At 44.7% G+C, this 20599-nt stretch overlaps 1 protein-coding gene across 2 annotated transcripts; it reads left to right on the forward strand.

Annotated features, from left to right (window-relative positions):
- The first annotated feature begins 2612 nt into the window (after positions 1 to 2612).
- Positions 2613 to 15325, forward strand: LOC144106775 (trypsin alpha-4-like). 2 transcript variants are annotated; one of them, XM_077639710.1, is made up of 7 exons: positions 2613 to 2800; positions 5137 to 5212; positions 5862 to 5935; positions 6646 to 6743; positions 7372 to 7631; positions 9879 to 10018; positions 14981 to 15325. In XM_077639710.1, exons 1-7 carry the CDS (start codon positions 2693 to 2695, stop codon positions 15158 to 15160), a joined length of 936 nt encoding a protein of 311 aa, XP_077495836.1. In that variant the 5' UTR covers positions 2613 to 2692; the 3' UTR covers positions 15161 to 15325. The 2 variants fall into 2 exon arrangements, with proteins under 2 accessions (XP_077495836.1, XP_077495835.1); XM_077639709.1 differs by lacking the exon at positions 14981 to 15325 and adding an exon at positions 11221 to 11410.
- Positions 15326 to 20599: the final 5274 nt, after the last annotated feature.

Raw genomic sequence — 20599 nt, forward strand, 5'->3', positions numbered from 1 at the left:
CGTCCAGAAGCTACTCAGCCTATGAGGGACGCCGCAGTGGAAGTCTCCAGATAATGTCGATCACCTGGGGTTCTTTAACGTGTTCCGACATCGCCCACTCCAAGGGCTTCTAGCATTTCGCCTACATCAAAATGCGACCTCCGCGGCCGGGATCGAACTCGCGTATTTCGGGTCAGAAGTCGAGTACAATAACCACACGCCAACCACACGGCCCGAATAGAATGGAATTTATTCGATATTGTAAATCCAGTTTTGCCGCGGAGCGATGTGAAAACTGGGTTTTTTAAATTCTATCGCGCATGAAAATAATCTCAGAGATTCTGAACTTCATTTCCCCTAGGGGGTCACAAGGTAACGTGCGCACTGAAAGTAATGGGCAAAGGTGATGCAAAAAGCTACGTAAAAGTGGCTTGACTGGTCCCAATATCCAACTTGCCGCAAACAACTGTACTCTAAAGATAAAACACCATTTGTCGTAACAGATCAGGCCACCTAAATGGTGAAGCACACGATATAATTAGGGCCCCTTATTTTCGGGTAAAACTACGGTTTCCTAGCAATATATCAAAGGCAGATATAATCAGATATAGAATGGTTGTTTACTACTCATGTCTACTGCTTTCAAATCGGAGTCACTGTTCTCTTCCTAAATTGGGTAACTTTTTATGCGGAATTCTTTCGAAAACCAAGACGATAGAGAACCATTCGGGCAAGATAGATCGATGTGCACAATATTCACAAGGAGCTACCTTCACCGAAATCGAACGTCTTATGAGCTAGTAGAGAGCGAAAAATGAACGACATGTGTCGCCACCGCCAATTGTTCTACAAGCACACTGTAGTGACGTCACATGATATCGTTTTTTTTTCTCTGATAGAACAGAAAGCGATGTATTACCCGCCAGAACACTGAGGCGACTTTTTTATCACTGCAGCTACTGCACTTTAATAGCGCAAACAAGACGAAAGAAAATACTCAAAGTGAAAAGTTCAAGCGCCCGCCGCGGTGGCTCAGTGGTTAGGGCGCTCGACTGCTGATCCGGAGTTCCCGGGTTCGAACCAGACCGCGGCGGCTACGTTTTTATGGAGGAAAAACGCTAAGGCGCCCGTGTGCTGTGCGATGTCAGTGCACGTTAAAGATCCCCAGGTGGTCGAAATTATTCCGGAGTCCTCCACTACGGCACCTATTCTTCCTTTCTTCTTTCACTCCCTCCTTTATCCCTTCCCTTACGGCGCGGTTCAGGTGTCCAAAGATATATGAGAAATATACTTCGCCATTTCCTTTCCCCAAAAACCAATTATTATTATTAAGTTCAAGTAGATCGACTATATTCGACGTCATCACCAACGTATTGACTTTAGATCGAGGGGCGGAAGAAATATTCCAACCCCAGATGCAGATTTCTCAGGAATGAAGGCGCGTTTCGCGGCCGAAGAAACGTCAGAAAAATCGCGAACATTCAAGTCTATATAGGAATGCACTAAGAGAAAACGCCAAACGAAGTTCTCCACACCACCCCATTGCTGCCCATCCAGGTCGACTCCTCTATATTGTCGCTATTCTTTTCACACAAATGTTTCTTCACCTGTGAATGCCTTATAAAAATGGTCTCTAGACTGTGTATAAAATTCTTGTAGACTCTATCGCCTTCCTATACATATTCCCCTTTGTCTATTCATACTCTATACACTGTCTATGGACAAAAGTCTCCTAGAAGTGTACGGCCATAAACATACAGACTGTATATATATATATATATATATATATATATATATATATATATATATATATATATATATATATATATATATATATATATATATATATATATATATATATATATATATATGATGCGTATTGTCTATAGACTAGACTATAGGATTTGTATATCGAAAGTCTGTAGACTTCATTGACAGAAATCTGTGGACAGTCTATAGACTGTGTAAAGAAATTTTCGTAAGGGATACAATGCATCTTACTACTCTTTCCTGGGAACGTGTACAACGTAATAAAGGAAAACATCTTTTAATCGTCAGTTCTGTCAGACATCTACTCCTTTAAGCCTGCCTTTTCCAGCAACGATACTTGCATTTGTCATGAATTCTGCTACCTGCCCGACGATCGCAGGCACTTGCTTTCAGCTGTCAGCGATATCCACAAAGCGGAGCCTCAATATAAGCTTGCTTCGAATTATGCACCGAATACCGGACGCAATCTTAGTTGCCTCACGAGCCGCACACACCTAGAGAACACAGACTTGCAAGCGCACCCGCGTATCTCGTTATGTCTTTCCTCGGTGAATTGAAAAGTCGTAAAGATTCAGCCCGCCTTTCTATCTGCTGCAGGGTTCGCTCCAGACGGCGCAGTCGTGATCTCGGCTCTATTCCCAGCGTTCGCTGGCTCTAAACACATGTATAGCGTGTGCCTGATGCATTGTCTTAAGCAGCGGCTCGGCAATCCACAACCCGCTTTTGTCGGCCGGTTGAATCGAGTTTTTGTTTCACATTTGCTCCTTTCGCTAACGAATGCTGAGCTTCGACTGGTCAGAAAGTAGTCACGTGATTCCATCCGCGTCCGCGGGTGCGTACTGACGTCTGCGTTCGGGGGCCTGCCTGAGGCTCCGGCCATACTGCGCAAAGCTCATGAAGAGAAAGTTTACGGTTTTTATCTTTTTTTAGTTTTAATGTAATTATGCCCAGAAACGGCTGTGTTTTGAGTTGCTGCTTCAGGAAATGCTGGAAAGTCTTTGGGGAAAGGCGCGCGCTATTAGCGACTTTATTTTTGCTGTTCCTTGCTCAGGTATGTGCACCAAATGCATCTTTCAAGCCAATGTTTACCATTTTTTGATGAAGCAGAGAGAATGCTGCGTGAGTGTTCCTACTGCTAGCTGTGTTAACAAGGCTGTTCTTGTTGATGCTGTTCGACACTTTTTTTTTTTGTCACTCAGGGAGCATTCAACACACCATAAATGATCTTGTGATATGATATTCATGGCAATACTGGCCGTGATGATTGCATTGGGATAATTGTCATTATGAATTATTGCGTAAGAACTGCACGTTGGGCCAGTTGGTTCGACGTTGCTTTCAGTGGCTCTTGTGTCCTTCAGTTTTCCGCGCTGTTCAACATCTAATGCAATGAATTACTGCGCCGACTTGGTTGTGCTTGCAGGTACTGCTCGTGATGTTCTTTTTTCCTCTAAAAACGAAAATCCAAAGCACAGACAGAGGCCTAATACTTTCATTGGTCAGAATTTCTAGCTGCATAGAAGACGCTGCTCTTGCAGATACATAATAAAGAACGTAGGAATGGGGATCAGCACATTCATCTGACAACGTTGTTTTCACATAGCTACATTGCTCTGACTCCGCTCATTCTGTTATTCTGGACTCTTGAGTATGTTTGTTCAGATTTTAATTAGCCTTCAAGTTTGTTAATCAAGGGAGAGTGAGAGGCTGACTCGAGACGTGGCCGGAGACATACGCGGCATCCTCCTCTAGTACACTTTATAGTACTCTGACTATAAATCTGTTATCATCCCTTGTATAACGATGATTTGAGGTTGTATAGTTCCACACCACTTATCACACTCACATATTCTGTTCTGTGTATTCCGTGACTGTCCAATAATTATTTATGCTGCAGAAAATGAATATATGAGTGCATAACGTATCAGCTCTACGCTTACACACATTTTGTTGTTACTAAATGTTCTAGCTGTTGTAATGTTTTGTGCGTTCATTGCTATATTCCAATTTATTGTTTTGTGGCAAGAAATATTAACAGGAAGATAGACAAGAGCAAGCCTTGATAGAAAGACCCCTTAAATTTAAGTCGCGTTTGTGAAGTGGCTAAAACTGTTGCAAGCTGTAAAAGGCGTGACACTGAAGACGTTGCAGGAGCACTCCACTACCGCACCTCTTTCTTTCTTCTTTCACTCCCACCTTCCTGTCTTCTCTTATGGCGCGGTTCGGGTGTTCACTAAGGTATGTGACAATTACTGGGCCACTTCCAGTCCTCAAAAACCAATTTTCATTTTCTGGAGACGTTGCAAACACCAGGCCCGAGCTCGGCGTTTACATAAGTTGCACGATATATTTACTTAGACAGCGTATGTGTTTTCCACTTGTACTTATTTTATTAACTAGCCATACTTGTTCTGTATCTTTTTTTTTTGCTAATACGACAGTAAACGTTTTATGTTTTGCTTTTTTCTGATAATGCAAACATGGTGTCTACGAGGGGCTCATATATGCTGTGTAATCTTCCATTGCCTTCCCTCTATTTTTATCGATGTATGTATTCATGTTGTGTAACATAATATTTGCCCTGCTGTAAAAGAATGGGTGCACTGGCCTAGTCAAGCCTTTCTGGCTTTTTGCCTGTGCACCCAACATCACCTGATGGTGAATAAAGATAAAATCAAATGAAATCAAAAACCTTGTCCTTGCTACGGTGGCGCAGTGGTTAGAGCGCTCGGCTACTGATCCGGAGTTCCCGGGTTCGAACCCGACCGCGGCGGCTGCGTTTTTATGGAAGAAAAACGCTAATGTGCCCGTGTGCTGTGCGATGTCAGTGCACGGTAAAGATCCCCAAGTGGTCGAAATTATTCCGGAACCCTCCACTACGGCACCTCTTTCTTCATGCCTTCTTTCACTCCATCCTTTATTCCCTCCCTTACGACGCGGTTCAGGTGTCTAACGATATACGAGACAGATACTGCGCCATTTCCTTTCCCCCAAGAACCAATTATTATTATTATTATTATTATTATTATTATTATTATTATTATTATTATTTGCTACGCGCGTAGCAAGTATGGCGCTACTCGAGCGTGGTTGTCTCATTCCGCGTGATGTCAGTAGTCCTGCGTCATGATGTTTAACTTTATCCACTCATTAATAATAATAATAATTGGTTTTTGTGGAAACGAAATGGCGCAGTTTCTGTCTCATATATCGTTGGACACCTGAACCGCGCCTTAAGGGAAGGGATAAGAGAGGGAGTGAAAGAAAAAAGGAAGAAGTAGGGGCCGTAGTGGAGGGCTCCGGAATAATTTCGACCACCTGGGGATCTTTAACGTGCACTGACATATCCACTCATTGCCCGTCTCCCTTTTCTGCTTGCACTTGCAGTGTTTGCACGTGTCTGGGCAAGCGGGAAAAAAACTGACGGGTCTCCTACCAGGCGAAGTGGGACTCAACCATAAGTGTACGTGCCTCTCCGGTGACATTCGAATGGTATTGCCGACACGCTTTATTGCTGGAAACCGAGGCATGCATAACTTAATCGGATAAAATCAAAACAATATTGGAGTCTACAGCTAATATCATCGGAATCTAATATGGGTATCCTAAAGACACCTTGAGTAGGCAAAGTTTTACACATCCCATGCATCAATGGGATTAGTGTTATGGGGCACCTCAACTTATCTGCGTTACTTTTTCTTCATGCCTGCCGCGGGGCACGGCGACAGTTTGCTTCAATGTTGTTTTAATTTAATTCTACATGTCCAATTGGCTCAACGCAAGGGTTACAACAGATCGTAAAACAAAGCTAGTCACATCAGTTCGATATATCGTGGACAGCGCAGGAAGGAATTTTTTTTTTTGGGGGGGGGGGGGGGTGGAGTGAAATGAAAAAAAAACAATCTAACGCTTATTACGATTATTGTGGTATCACTCCTTGAGATCATATGCGAAACTCGCGGCTTCGCCTTGAAAAGTTTGTTCTAGTAAATCCGTTCTAGCGTCCAAGGTGAGGTTGTGTTCCTTGGCTGCCTTGCATTTCTTTTACCGGTCCCGGGCCGACCTCTATCGCGGCGCCTATTTGCACATGTCCGCTTTCCGATTTATCGCAGCCTGTGGGATTCCATCAATCGACTTTCGCATTGTGAACGGGCTCGCAGCTGACATCCAAAGGTTTCCGTGGGTGGTGAGTCGAAAATGTGGCTACTTCCATCGGATGACATTTATGGTGCAGGCTTCACTTGAAGTATCCCACTTATGGGTGTACATAGCGCCATTCGGCGGCTTGGCCTCAGTGATTTTATAATTTTCTTGTCATATCATATGTCTATAGAGTATATAGATCACACCTAATAATAGATACATTTAGCATAACGCGTACCGCGAGCCTCCGCTGCGCATGCGCAGATCGTCCTGAGGACGCTAGATGGCGCCACGTTTCTTCCTGAGGGCGCTAGATGGCGCCACGTTTCCGTCAACACCGTGCTAGCCTGCGCCGTCGGGACCAGTCAGCGCATGTGCAATGCGAGATGCGGTAGGCGGTAAGCGGTAGCGGCATGCGCTATGCTAAAAGTACCTAATATCCGAATTAAACATAGTTTTTTGCAATTTCGCACCATTTTTCTGCATGTTGATTTACTTATACTCATTTACTCGCCATGCTTGAAATGTATTGTTGAATTTTCGGTTTTGTCCAAACCCTTATAATTACGCCATGCTTAAGTCAAGTCTTCATCATCCCTTCTTTTTAGCAGTTTTTCAACTCTTCTCACGTTAATCTTGCAAGGCGTCTGTTCCTCTTCAAATCTTTCCCTTGGCGACTGAGAGAACCTTAAACTTCACAAAATGTAATTGGCTGCACTGCTCCACACCACTGACTTCTTTTCCTGGCTGCAGGTGTTCTTACAGGTGCGGTACAGGACTATAGTCACTCGATGTGCTGGAGCCATTCTGACCTCACGGCACATCCTTACAGCAGGTCACTGTACGATATGGTATGCATATGCCTTTGAAGCCGTGCCCGACTGTTGCCTGGCACTGGCGTTCTCTGTTGTCTTTATGCTGACACGCAATAGCGCAAAACCAATCTGGTTTTTATCTGCTGAAAAATGAAGCTGCAAAATTCACAACTTGGTGGAGCTGGATGGAACTGGATAGCGGCTTCAGGAAAAGCTTTGCGGCCATTTCTTGTTCATCATTTCTTTTTCTTTCCTGATGCAGTCACCTGGGCTAACCAATGTGCGCTGTAATCTCAGCTCTACATAACTACTTGTGCCAAGCTGATCAAAAATAAATAAAAAGTCGTACAGAGTAAGAAGAAAAGAGGCGTACGGTGCAGAAAATTTTCAACATTCTCCCTGGCCTTCGTGCCGCCTTATCATAGTTTGATAAAGAAATTAATATTCCACACGAATAAGCAGGCCTATTAAATCAATAATTTGCGATCTCCGGTTGCCGCATAATGCAGCGAATCGCGCGTGCCAGAGATACACCACGCACCATCTACCGTTAACCGCCGCTGTTAACCCCGAGGCTCAGTTTCTGTTACTGCAGACAGCCACCTCTGTTATCGATGGGCAATACTAGAGGGCAGCACTCGCCATCTGCCGTTCATTCACGCAGGACCAACAATCAGCGAGCGACGAGCATCATCATGCTCTACGGTGCGGCCAAGTTCTTCAACGGCACGAAGGTCGGAGTCAAGTACTTCTACCGGCACGAAGACTTCGACTTTTCGACCTTCAAGAACGACCTGGCCGTGCTGTACGTGGAGAAGCCGTTCAAACTGGGACCTAGCACACGCACCATATGCCTGCCTCAGAAGCCTCAAAGCATCGTCGGAGAAACAGTGGTCGTCGCCGGTTGGGGAGTCACAGTGGAGAGTGAGTGGACTACCGTTCATCTAAACTCAAATAAATTTAATTTATTTTGTCACCATGGTATATATGGCATAGGCTTAAGCCTAAGTAAGATTTTGCAGTGCGTAGAAAAATAGGGTCATCGCTGTCAACACGATTTTGTTATTTATTTACTTCCTCCTTATGGCAATATAGAGTTATGGCTTGTTCCCACAGCAACTCAGCGTACCGTACAGTTTTCTCACAGCTAAGTATATCTCCAGTGAGTCACGTGGTGTTCTCTATTAGAGGCCGACAGGTGAGGCTAATTGCTATATGTGCAGCAAGCTGAGCTCGGAATTATCCCTGAAAACTTTATTAAAGCTTGGCCATTTAGCCCATTTACGGGTAGAGTAGACACCCTTGACCACCACAGCCAAGTCACACAGTACAAGACCCAATCAATTGCGTTTACAAGCGGAGCTCAAATCCAAAGTCAAGAACAATAAAGAGAGTATTTAATGCTTAATGCTAATATGACAACTACTAATTTCTGTGATGCTCCCCTTCCTTTCTTATAGCTGCTCTATCGCCGCCATTATGACGTCATAGGGCAGCCGCATCTTGAAGTCAGCGTGCGCGCTCACCCGCGAAGTCGCCCATCTAACGAGTGACCAACCTCGTTGCTATGGGCAACTCCGGCCAGATGCGGCCCTCATAATAGGTCTGGTGCTATATGAAGCACAGGTTGAACGAAAACGGCGGAGAAAATTTGAGTCTCAAGAAACTGTAAAAGGCTAAGTATTTTACACGTAGTGTCTCCAACCTTCTATTCTATCTCCGTGGACTCCGCTAAGGTTTCAGGATCAGTAAAGAAAAAAAGAGCCTTTCAGGGACAAATAGATCGCTCATATCTGGAGCTAAAGACGCTAAGGTGTTCGTCGTAATCGACAAATCGGCAAACATGGGTTTCGGTCACCCTTTGCGAATTAAAAGCCGAGTGAAAGTGAAATGGGCTGTCGAGGTGCATCGTATTTCCCGAATGGACTGCATAAAGGCGAAGGAAATACAGAGCCCTAAAGTCGAGGGTCAAAAAAAAAAAAGGGTGGACGCAGACCAGCGCGACATGTGCACGATACTCACGTGATGATCTTAACTTGAAGATTTCGGAGACTCTACAGCTATGCGTGGTGTCACTACTGCTAGAGGAACTCACGACGCTACCAACTTCTCTGTCGCCGCAATGACGCTGCTTTTAGCCTGCCGATCAAATTTTTCTACTTATTTCGCATGCTCCATCATGAACTAATCACGCGCACGACCTGTACACATTTCTTATTGTGTAAATATATAGTTTTTGTGTATATTACTTCTCCCGCTACCACCTCTTGCTGTCCCCTAGTACCTCTTTCATTTCATTTCTCCATTCCGCCTGCTATCCTTTATTTCAGCTGCCCCAGCTCAGGTGCTTCAGTATCGATGGCAGATGCCGAGGATAGCAAAAATCTTTTCCTTCTTTTTTATTATTATTTTAATAAAACCACTTACCACTACTTATTTCTATTGACATTTTATCACCATATTGCACAAAGCTTGTCGATACTTGTTCGGTCCCATTATCTGACTTCTAGTGTTATTCTCACTTCGTCCATGCCTTCAAGCAGGCCAATTCGCGCGGCACTGCACCTGTCTATAGAGCCGCTGAGCTGGTCTCGAGGTCAGCGCGCGCGCGCTCCCATGAGTGCGCCCAGACAGCGTTTTCATAACTGTCCCGAGAGATGGCGCCACATGCATTGTCAGAGAGTGATATTCGAGAAAACGCGCCAAGTTTGAATTTTCCACTGACCCTAAGGACTTCGTCAACGCAGCGTTGAAGCGCCGCAGTTGTTGACGAGTGTCTCCGCCCTCGGAGCACGACGTTCAGATGCAACTCAAATCGCGCTGTTATACGCTGTGCAGGCATCTCCTGATAGATGCTAGAGGCCCATGTACAGTGCGATGTCAGGGCGCGTTGAAAAACTCCTGTTGATCTAAATTATCCGGAGCCCTCGACTAGGGCTTCCCTCATAGCCTGAATCGCTTTGGGAGCTTAAACGTATAAATTCAAACCAAGTGCCCCGTAATCCTATTTACTGACCCATTCAAACATATACACCTATACACGATCGTCCGCCGTATTCGCGCTGCAGCCATGTTTAGTTCCAGACAGCTGTACCAAAATTCCCGTCCTTCACTTCGAAGATATGCTGCCTAACTGAACGCACGTGTAATTTCTTTCTGCATCGCGCCCAGATGGCACCGGGTCTCCAGTGCTGCGCTACACAACCCAGGTGGTGTGGGAGAATAACCGGTGCGTACAAGGACTGGCTGGGATCGGCTTCTACACACCTGAACAGATATGCGCCTACAAAAAGGGTTCGGATGCGTGTCAGGTACGTTGTGGTAGTGTAGAGGTTAAACGAACCGGGTACATAGTCTGCACTTACTAGACGAAAACTGTTGCTGACACCAGGAGTGAACCATACTGCTACAACCCTTAAAAATGGTCGATAGACAGTGTACAGACATCTTATACACTGAATTGCCTTCCTACAGATATTTCTGTCTATTCATAGTCCATAGACTGTCTATAGACAAAAGTCTACTAAAAGTGTATGGCCATAAATCTATAGATTGTCTATAGACTGTCTATAGGATTTGCATTGCCTATAGACTATTCTCTGGGGATTGTTCATAGAGGGTCTATAAACAGAAGAACTTTATAGACAGAAGTCTATGGGCAGCCTATAGGCTGCGTAAAGAAATTTTTGTATGGAAATGCGTCAACGGGCCACCGGAGTTGACTGCAAAACGGTTACGGAATGCTCCCGCTCCATTACGCCGCGATGCGCTGTGGCATTCTTCCGCTAAGTAAAGGACTGATATTCAAATGCATGGCACAAATAGTTGTGCAGTGCATTCTCGAAAATACAAAACTGGTGTTCTTCATGGTTGCGGAGTCAATGGCATACGGCAAGGAGACTTGTGACACAGGTGCATGCACCAGGAAGTGCTCATATGGTCAATGAACATGATAAACGATTCCTCAGACGTCCAGATTCAGTTTTAACCACTAATCAAAAGGAGCACCTTATTCTGTCAACTCTCACAGGCTTTTGGAACTGTTAGAACGTTATATAGATACAATTTGGACAATCTAAAGTCTTGTGAATAGTCTCACACCCGGCACTGGCAACTTTAGTTGCCACATGAAGACAATCGATTTTACTTAGTGACCTGCCGACAATTAAGACAGGAGATATATTTGAGCAGTATATTAAGTCCAGGGCACTCGAAGCTAGGCCATACACAAAGACGACTTCGATAAGAAACGTCAATGTCTGACTCGTTAATGAACACAGCTCCATGAGCAAAAGGACCGACATGTGAGAGGTACGTGTGTTAAAAAAATAACGCGCGATACCTACGAAGAAAACATGATTATGTCCATGATTGACAAAAAGGGTTGTTTTTAAAAGCTTCGCACCAGATTACGGCTTCAGCTTTTGAGTGTGAGCCCTAGAAAGCTCTGAAGAACACTTTCCGTATAGAGGCGTTCAATTTCAACGCTGCAAATGATGTACCATATTTGCAGGGTGACTCCGGTGCGCCGTTGATGCTGAAACGCGGACACACCTACGAGGTGGTGGGCCTAGTGTCTTTCGGAGACGGTTGCAACCTCGAGGGCGTACCGGGGGTCTACACGAACGTCCAGCAGTACCTCCCCTGGATACGCAACGCCGTCCAGAACACCGAGAAATACGAATTCATCGAATAAACACATACCCAACCACTCTGGACAAAAGCATTCTTGAACGGGAAAGAGTTTATGAACGCAATTTTTAAGGCGAAAGCCTTTAATGGCTCATCGTCGTCCGTCCGTCCGCGAAATATGTCACACTCTAGCTGTCAATCATCCTAGTGACGTCATCAATGGCATAATATGCTATACCCCTAATAAACACTTAGTTATTACTCGTTAATTGGCAATTAGCCATCAATTAGTAATTTGCCATCACTAATAATTGTCCTTAATTAGAAATCAACTACAGAGGCATAGTCTTTCTAAAGAGCTTTCAGTCAGCAACAGAAGCAGCCAGTGTGGGCGCACAAAGGTTTTCGCATCGCGCACTTTAAATCGCCAAAGTGCCCCTTGAATTTTTTCATGAACTGTAAAGTTTAACTATAACAATCAATATATCCGCTGAACTTACGTCCGCAGGCTTCCATAGTTTTGCTAATAACGTTTTTGGTATCGTCAAAATCGTTCACAATTGGTTTTCTTTGCCAGTCTTAACTGTTAATTCGGTGCGAGCGATGGAAAATTTTAAAAGAATGATTTCACTACACATCGGAAATAGTTCCATAACAGTACCTTACAATTTTCTAGTTTTGAAAATTTTCCCATGAATGTTGGACATGACGCAATGCACGGTTCGGTCAACAGCCATTCTGCCGAGAGGACTTCATTCTCCCAGTTAAAAGTTCCGACTTTTTGCTTACTTCCCCAATATAAACGAGCTGCTTACGAGGCATTCTGAAGGGATTCAGCAAAGATAACCTTTTTTTTTTTCAACTCCTTTGCGCATCATTGTTCAGTGTGCTCAGTTTCTCAAAAGCACGAGTGAGAAAGAGCGAGAGGAATCTTTATCACAGCAGCATTTACATGAACTCGACCAAGTAGGGGTCGAGTCGGTTATTCAAGAGTTATACCCCTGTCACAGGGGCACTTGTAAGGCCTTAGAAATGAAGGTCCTTTGCCCCAAAGACGCGTGACGCGCATCTAGACGGCAAAGCGTCGAGACCTTTGCGATAAAGTTCCGTAGCAATAAAGGCGGCCGTCAGCGGCCTTAAAGTTGCTTAAAGGAGCAACCCAGACGGCAGCGCCAGCTAGCGAGCTCAAAGAATAAAAAACTGACGCAATTTTTAGTTTTGAAACCGTAAAAAATATCTAATTTATCTTATTCAATGGTTAATTTTGCGTTTACAGTGCACTTAACCGTAGAGGAGGCTATAACTAAAGACATCCACACTGCTAAGAAAGGACTTGAACGCTTTTCAGCAGCCGCATCGACACACACGTGCTTGCGCATCTCGCTTTGCTGTTTTTTTCTTCGTTTGCTCTTTGTTGAGTGCGTGTTTTGAGTTGGCTTGTGTGCACAAAGACACAAGCAACAAAGCACGCTTCTCGAACACAACGAGGAGCCGAACGGAAAAGTGCGCCTACCGTGGTCGGACCGAGAATGATGAAAAAAAAAAAAAAAACCCTTGTTTCAAAATATCCGTTTCTTACCGTCAGAACGCTTGTTTATTATCGTGATAGCTACTTTTTCCAACAAACGAAAGCACTCTTAGCTGAAGTGCTACTGTCTGCTTTAATTTCATAATGTTACTAGCGCCGCTTCACACACAGCGGTGACTTTTGGCATTCACGGAGGCCGCGTTCTAGCTCCTTTGGATTTGCCGTGTAGCAGCGTCGCTGCTCCTTTTCGGTTTTTCTCCTTTAGTGCAATAAGACAACTTTACGGCAAAGGCCGAGAAGAAGTCCCGTGTGACAGGGGTATAAGAGCTAATTTTGAGAAGGATATGCCCGACTCGGGATTTACTCTCTTCCTCGGTGGTTTTACCCTTTGATTCAAAAAGGGGACTGAACTCGACCTCTGTCCAGTTCATGTAAACGTTGTATATATGTTCCACGTGAGTGATGTGAACAGCAATTGTGTTGAGTGGAGTACAGCACGAGGAGGGTTCCGGCTCTCTCAGGCATAGGGTACGGAAACGGGAGGGTAAGGGGGGGGGGGGGGGGAGGAATTAGGCGGTATTTTGCATAGGTAGTAGTAAGGTGACTGAGAGGTGCGTGGGGGCAGGACTAACATGTATACGCACTGTCAAGGTAAGCACCACGCACCGTAGAGTAAGGGCGGCCAGAAAAGTGGGTATATGGAGGGTCGTAGAGGTCACATGACCGCTAGAACAAGGAAAGCGGCGAAGAAAATATCATAAACACGTCTTTTTTCCAAAGGCCAACTACAGGGGTTTTTCGAACGTTTGTAATTGATAGTTACATAATGTTCCTTCAGAGCCCTGTCTCCGCGACAACAAACCGTTCTTCAAAATATCGAGTCTAACTATTTTAAAACAGCAGAACCGGAAAATAGAAACTCATTCGATGACCAAGGGCGATACTTCGAGTAATGCAGAAATGACAACACAAATATTAGCAGAAAAACACTTGTACGAGCGTTGAATGGCTGATGCAGCGGCTTTCATAAAATACCTTCCTCCTCCTTTCACAAGTCCTTTCATAAAATGCACCGACCAAACCGATACAAGCCTAAATATTGTGTTAGTGACGACGAGAAAATGGCTATTAATGCTCGGGGAATATTTCTGCCGTCGAAAATGCAGTGTCACTAGCAGAAATCACCTGAATTGAAGTCACGAAAACGCCAGATTTTGAAGTCGATTTTCGCCGGAATGAAACGCCGCATGACTGACAAATCTGGTACAAGTAATCAAGAATGAAAGGAAAATCTGCAGTACAAGTTTCATTAGAATATGGGAACCTTGCCGCTAAAAAGTAGCGTGCTGCCACCCGAGTTCTAAAGCAAAAACTAGAAGTTGTCCACTTTCCGTCATCAGCCAAAGAGGCCAGAAGCTTCCACGATGTCGTGAGGCTTCCCTGCCTCAGTGGTCCATCGCTGGGAAATGATATCCATGATGAGAAAACGGCACCAAGTACACTTCCGACAAATTACAGAGGATGCATATGCACGTATTCAATTTTGTCATAGTGATGGGCGTGAAATTTTAAAACCTGTGTCGAATTTAATTACCGGAGTCATTTCTTGTCAACACCGAAACTATCGTTGTCTAATTCAAACGAACTCGGTAGCTGTAGTTAATAAGGCAACGAGGATGGGGCGGGGTCCATCTGCCATGTATAACACAGCCTTCGTGTCCTAAGCATAGCATGGGACGGAATAATGTCGTCAGTAATGTATATAGCGTCGAAGGATATTTGCAATTCACACCTATGGAAGAATGATATTGGTCGAACTTCGATGTGCCTGCACAAAAACTCTGCTCAGTAGCAAAAGGTGACAAAGAGTAGAATGGGCAAATAAAAAGAGCTAAAAATAGCAGTGGACGACCAACACCGCCAGAAGCACAACAGGCCATCAAAAAAGTGCCAGGCAAAAAAGTGGAATTTAATCCAGTCTTTGTGTTTCACAGCGTCACTGGTTTAGAGTCGTTTAGAAACGCGATGAACGTAAAGAAAAATAAAACGGGAACTCTCATTGCCATTTCTTCTGTGATGTAATCACGCCAACTTTCTCTGTCTCACATTTCAGGGCGATTCCGGCGCTCCCGTGGTACGGAAGAAACATAAAGCCTTCGAAATCGTGGGACTGGTGTCTTTCGGAGAAGGATGCAACCAGGAGAATATTCCGGTCATCTACACAAACCTGACAAACTACCTAGACTGGATAAAAGCGGCCGTCGCGAATACGAACAAATATGAGGTTATCTGAGCAGTAAAGAGCTGCCATCATCAACGTACCACATGACACATGTATGCTCATCATCAGCTGACTACGCCCACTGCAAGGCAATTACTTCTCCCACTAAGCTTCATTTAACCCTGCCCCGCATCAGCTACGGCCAGCTTATCCCCGCAAACTTCCCAACCTCAACCGTCCACCCGAATCTCTGCCGCGCCCTGCTACAGTTGCTTTCTCTAGGAATCCTTCCAGTGCCCCTAAGAGACCACCGGTTTTCTTGCCTTCGCATTACACGATGCACAGAGGCGCGCACAATATGAAGTCTCGTGTCTAGTATCGCCATTGGAGCTGTCCCAAGTCCACTTCCTGTTCTCCCGTATGCGAAAGAACTTATTCTTGATCGGCAAACTGTTGCGCTCTGCTAACTCCACTGATAGCCCCCATTTGCTATTATTACGACCTGTGCCATAATTCGAAACTGTCTGGTAACCTGACTGCTTCTTTCTAACCTTGGCATTAAAGTTACCCATAAGTGTGCTGCGTTTTTGCTTTAGTCAGTGCCGATTCTTCGTAATAAAACCTTTCTACCACATTGTCCTCGTAAGTGGATGTCTGTGCACAAGCCTATACAGCCTTCAACTTGTAGCTCTTGTTCAACTTAATTATGGTAGCAGCCACCATCTCGTTATAATTGCTGAAGAATTCGTTGATATCGTCAGCTATATTGTATTGATCAGGGATCGCACACCCAGTCCTCCTCTGTTAAACCATGATAGCAGAATACGGGCGCACCTTCAAATACTGTATATATATGCTACATCTGTCCTCCTAACGTCATGAAGTCTAGAGACAACGCATTTACTGCTACCTAGTTCCTTCAAAATTGCTGCTAGGCTAGCCTCACTAGATAAAGTTGTAGCGTTAAACGTTGCAATGATTAGTTGCCAAAGGCGGCCTGTCTGGATGCCGAGATCCATAGCACCCTCTGTTGCGTACCAGCCTACCAGGTATGACTGCCACATTGGCCAGTAGCTCTACAGCCGCTGGGGAAAGAGGGCCAGGGGTTTATTGATGTATTCATAAAAGACGCGGCGGCCAAGGGTTATGTCAGGGTTGCCAAATCCAGTTCTGTTGAGAGGATGTGTTGTGGGCTCTGATCGCCATGATGAGCCCGCACACTAGGCCTGGTTATTCAAATTTATCAGCATGATAGACACAAGAAGGGCTCACTGAGCGCCTACATCTTTGTCAAGATCTCGCGAGGACACATGAGCCCTCTCAGCTTTGCATAGAAGCCTCTTTTGTTGCTGCTGTTGCTGTGGTTTGACTTTGGATCGCAGATAAGGTACAAGTTACATTCTTCCTGTACGTTAAGCATCTTATCTAATGCCAAGGGTGGAAAACAACGAATCAGTCGAGTGTGCTATGACGTCAGTAAGTCTTCATTAATATAATATCTCCGGACGCTTCCAATGCGTCCAAATACATTATCGCTAACAAGTGCAAAAGTGCATATCATGCGACGAACCGGGTCGTTGAAACCGTTAAAGCATCATGGTGTGTATCACTACCCAGAGAGCAACTTTAACCCGTAAGAGCCCATTACCGTTAGCTGCGACTTGCATCACTGCTAGTTGAGTATAATTCGAGACCGGAGAGGAATTGAAAATTTATGGAACTGCTGCATTGAGCGTTGAAAGCATGCTGCGTCATGGGTTACTATGGCCAGATGGTCTGTTAGATGGTCCGATACTAGCCAGGCCCGGACAAGATGTCTCAGTTGTTCGTTAGTTGGGAGTTTATTGGCGCAAGGGCGACTAAGGCCAAACAGCGCCAAAGCAATGTTTATCTAAATCTAGTTTAATATTGAAAATTATGTAGTTATGAAACGCTACGCAGAGTAAGGAAATAAAAGAGACTAAGAACCCAGTGTAAATGGCTGGAACAAAATCACGAGATCTAAATATCATTACTTAAAATGTGGTGTAATGATGGCGGTAAAAATACATTGAAATTGAGGCTGAACGCAGGGCATTTCCAAGATCAAGAAGGCGAGGCGTTGCCTTCCACCGTTCATGGCTACGGCACCTCCTTGTCTGTGACAGGGTACCCTTAGGTGATGTGATATTTAAAAACAAAACTATGAAAACTTTAAAATTCCAGTGCTAATTAATAATTCCATAACTTTGTCAAATGATGCCATAGGGTCATTACCTAATAAAAGAGATGGATGGAATGGTATGTACGAGATATTTGTAAAGGTTTGCAAAATGTGCATGACGATGTGTTTCATAAACTGGGCAGGCTAAAAGGATGTGAATGACTGAAAGCGCGCCACTGCAGTGCTCATGTATCAGTACTGGTGGTTTCAATATAACTTTCACGTTGGGCTGGAAATATATACATATACCAGGCACCCATTGAAGCTAACCAATTGAATAAATTATAACGCTCGCCATCCGGTCTTTCATAATGAACACACGAAAGAGCCTTCATAAAGTCTGCATGACCGCCATCTTTTTTTGCAATTTTTGCTTGCTTTCATGCCTCCCAAGAAGACGTTGGCATCAGATTATCTCAACATTACCTATGGAGGTAAAGCTGGCACCACCATTTATGCGAGTTTCTTACAGAGCACTTAATCAGCCGCGAAAATGCCAGGAAGACGAGGTTCCTTATTTGGCTTTGCTATAGTGTTGGGCCGAAAAGGTGAATTCTGCCTCTTAATCGGCATCTGCGTAGCGATGCTCGCGTCTGTGCAAGGGTAAAATTATTTTAATTGTGCGCTTTCCACTTCTTCGATAACGTTAACAGAAGTGTTAGACTAATATAGAAACTTTCTCAACATTTCTCCCATGTTTGCCGTGAGAAAACATGTTTATTGTTACAGCTGAATCCACGCCTCATGGACAACAATAGGCAGCCCAAATACAAGGCCTCGACTTCCCGGCATCCTTGCGCCTGTACGCGGATGAAGTGCAACTTCGCGCGCTTTCGCTCTAGATAATATTGTGAAACTCTATGGTTAGTGTTTATACGTGGTTTTGATTCTTCTTTCAGTTTAGTGGATTGGCTTGCCTTGCCTTCGGGGTATGTACTTTGTAATTGGTTCATGTAAGTTTAATTTGACCAAAAGGTATAGATACTGGTGCCCTAGTCTAATAAAGGGTTTTTCGTCTACCACTCGATCAGAGAGCCTCGTCTTCGTTCCTCCGGGGCCTTCGCCCCCAATACAGTTGGCATCGTATTCCGGTGCCGGCTACAAATTACCATTGCCATCACCTACTCAGGCCAACACAGTACAGTGGCAAAGAAGAAGGAGGAGGAACGAAAACACCGCCGCATTACCTCTACGCCTGGATTTGTGAATTTCTAAAAGATAGATTTTTCTTCTGTACAGACGGATCTTTTTGTTCTAATTCCTATGGTCAATCAAGAGGTGTGTCGCAAGGCTCTGTTCTTTCTCCGCTGCTTTTCAACATATTAGTTCGGGACATCCCCATTCATCCTAACGTTACAGTTTATGTATACGCAGATGATATAGCTTTTTTCGCATCAGCAAAGGATATTCATGTGCTCTACGGGTATTTGCAGGCATATCTAAATGCTCTTGAAGTCTGGTTGGACCAAATCAATTTATCACTTAATGTCAGCAAATGTGGCGTGCTGGTATTTCCACCCGACGCTCCTATGTACATCTCGCAAGCCTACCGCTCCACTCCAATTCCGCAGGTGGAGTCGGTTACATACTTAGGTGTTACTTATGACCAAAATTTGGACTGAAGACACCATATTAAGAATAATGTTATTAAAGGGGAACGTGCACTGGGCCGTTTGATCCGAGTTGGCAATAAAAAGTTTGGCATGCGTCGTGACACGCTACTGTTGCTCTATAAGGCTTATATGAGACCGATTCTGGAATTTGGTTGCCCCTTGTTCTCTGGTAGCGCGAACTACAAGCAGCAGCCATTAGCCTTACTGGAAAGGCGTGCCCTACGGCTATGCCTCGGGCTCCCAAAATCAGCTTCCAACGCTGTCCTTTATCTGGAAGCCCGTATCCCCAACCTCTATTCCCGCTTCCAACTTCTAACAGTGCGTACTTTCCTCAAGTCTTTTGACCCGGCCCCAGGCGTTAGTATTCCAATTTTTGTATCCCAACCACACCTTTTTTTGACTAATCACTGGCCACGTTATCAGCTTCCGCAAGTTAGGTTCACGCAGAATCAGTTAGCTCCGCTTCAGGTTGATCTGGTCTCCTTGCAACGAGTTGCTGACACGCAGGCTGATCCCGTCTTCTATTACGACTTTATTTTCCCGTCCCATGCGAAGCATATGCCCGCACATACCCTAAATGGTCTTCTTTCTGAACACCTACAGAATTTTCCACATCATACTGTTCTCTCCACTGATGCCTCCGGCAGCTGTGAGAAGGCGGCGATTGGCATATATTCGCAGAATCTCGCTTGGAGCTACTCCGTTCGTATCCCTGATTATACTCCTATATTCTTCGCAGAGTTTTTGGCCATTGGTTTGGCTCTTCTCAAAATTCCCAGACATGTCGCCCGGGTTCTTATTCTTACAGACTGCCTTTCAGTTATTGTCTCTCTCCAAAATTCGGAAAAATCTTTCTTGACTCGTTCACTTAGGTTTTTTGTTCCGAGCACAGTGCGCGAGATCCGTTTGGTCTGGGTACCTGGGCATTCAGGCGTCTATTTTAACGAGGAGGCTGATTTATTGGCAAGGTCAGCTCTCAGCGCACCTGTAATATATCCCGTCCCTCACCTCATTCTATTAGCAGCTTCACGTTTCCAGCGGTTCCAACATATTTCAGCCACTTTGAGTGATCCGTTGCTCAATACCGTAGACTTTCAACACCTAAAGTACCCATGGAATATCCGGTGGTGTAAGTCAAAGCTTTGTGAAGTGTCCATGACGCTCCTGCGATGTAGAATTACTCACTTAAACTTGTACTTATGCAGGTGCGGGTTCGCTGCGACAAACCTTTGTGTATCATGTGGGCAAGTTGAATCAATCGATCATTTTCTCCTCTCTTGCCGGCGGTTCGCGGTTCAGAGAAAGCAATATCTGGAGGTTCCTCTTTCGAGACTAGGACTGCCTCTGTCTCTTCAAGTTCTTCTATCGTTGGGTGCGAGCGCCAAGGGATTCCCGTTAAGCAGTGTATGCGGCTACCTTCACGATTACATAAGTGCAACTAATCGATTATCTTGTTAGCTATATACAAAATTCTTTCGCATGTCCAAAAAAGGCTAGATTGATTCGATTCCGGATGACTCATACCTCTTGAATTCATTTTATTTTTCCAATTTTTTTATCTTGATTCAGTCTTCTGACGTTTCCTTCGCCGCGCAAATGCTTCATTGGCATTCTACTCTATACCTTGGCCAATCCCCCCCACGTGGGTATGTGCCATATTACTTGAGGAGAAGAAGAAGAAGAAGAAAACACCGT

Source organism: Amblyomma americanum, chromosome 10 (assembly GCF_052857255.1).
Source record: "Amblyomma americanum isolate KBUSLIRL-KWMA chromosome 10, ASM5285725v1, whole genome shotgun sequence".
NCBI lineage: Eukaryota > Metazoa > Arthropoda > Arachnida > Ixodida > Ixodidae > Amblyomma > Amblyomma americanum.

Excerpts from the sequence above, each read along its gene's own strand:
- LOC144106775 (XM_077639709.1), top strand. The coding sequence starts at position 2,693 with ATGCCCAGAAACGGCTGTGTTTTGAGTTGCTGCTTCAGGAAATGCTGG. Across the intron at positions 2,801-5,136 it reads TTTTGCTGTTCCTTGCTCAG|TGTTTGCACGTGTCTGGGCA; the intron begins GTATGTGCACCA and ends TTGCACTTGCAG. Across the intron at positions 5,213-5,861 it reads AGTGGGACTCAACCATAAGT|CCTGTGGGATTCCATCAATC; the intron begins GTACGTGCCTCT and ends GATTTATCGCAG.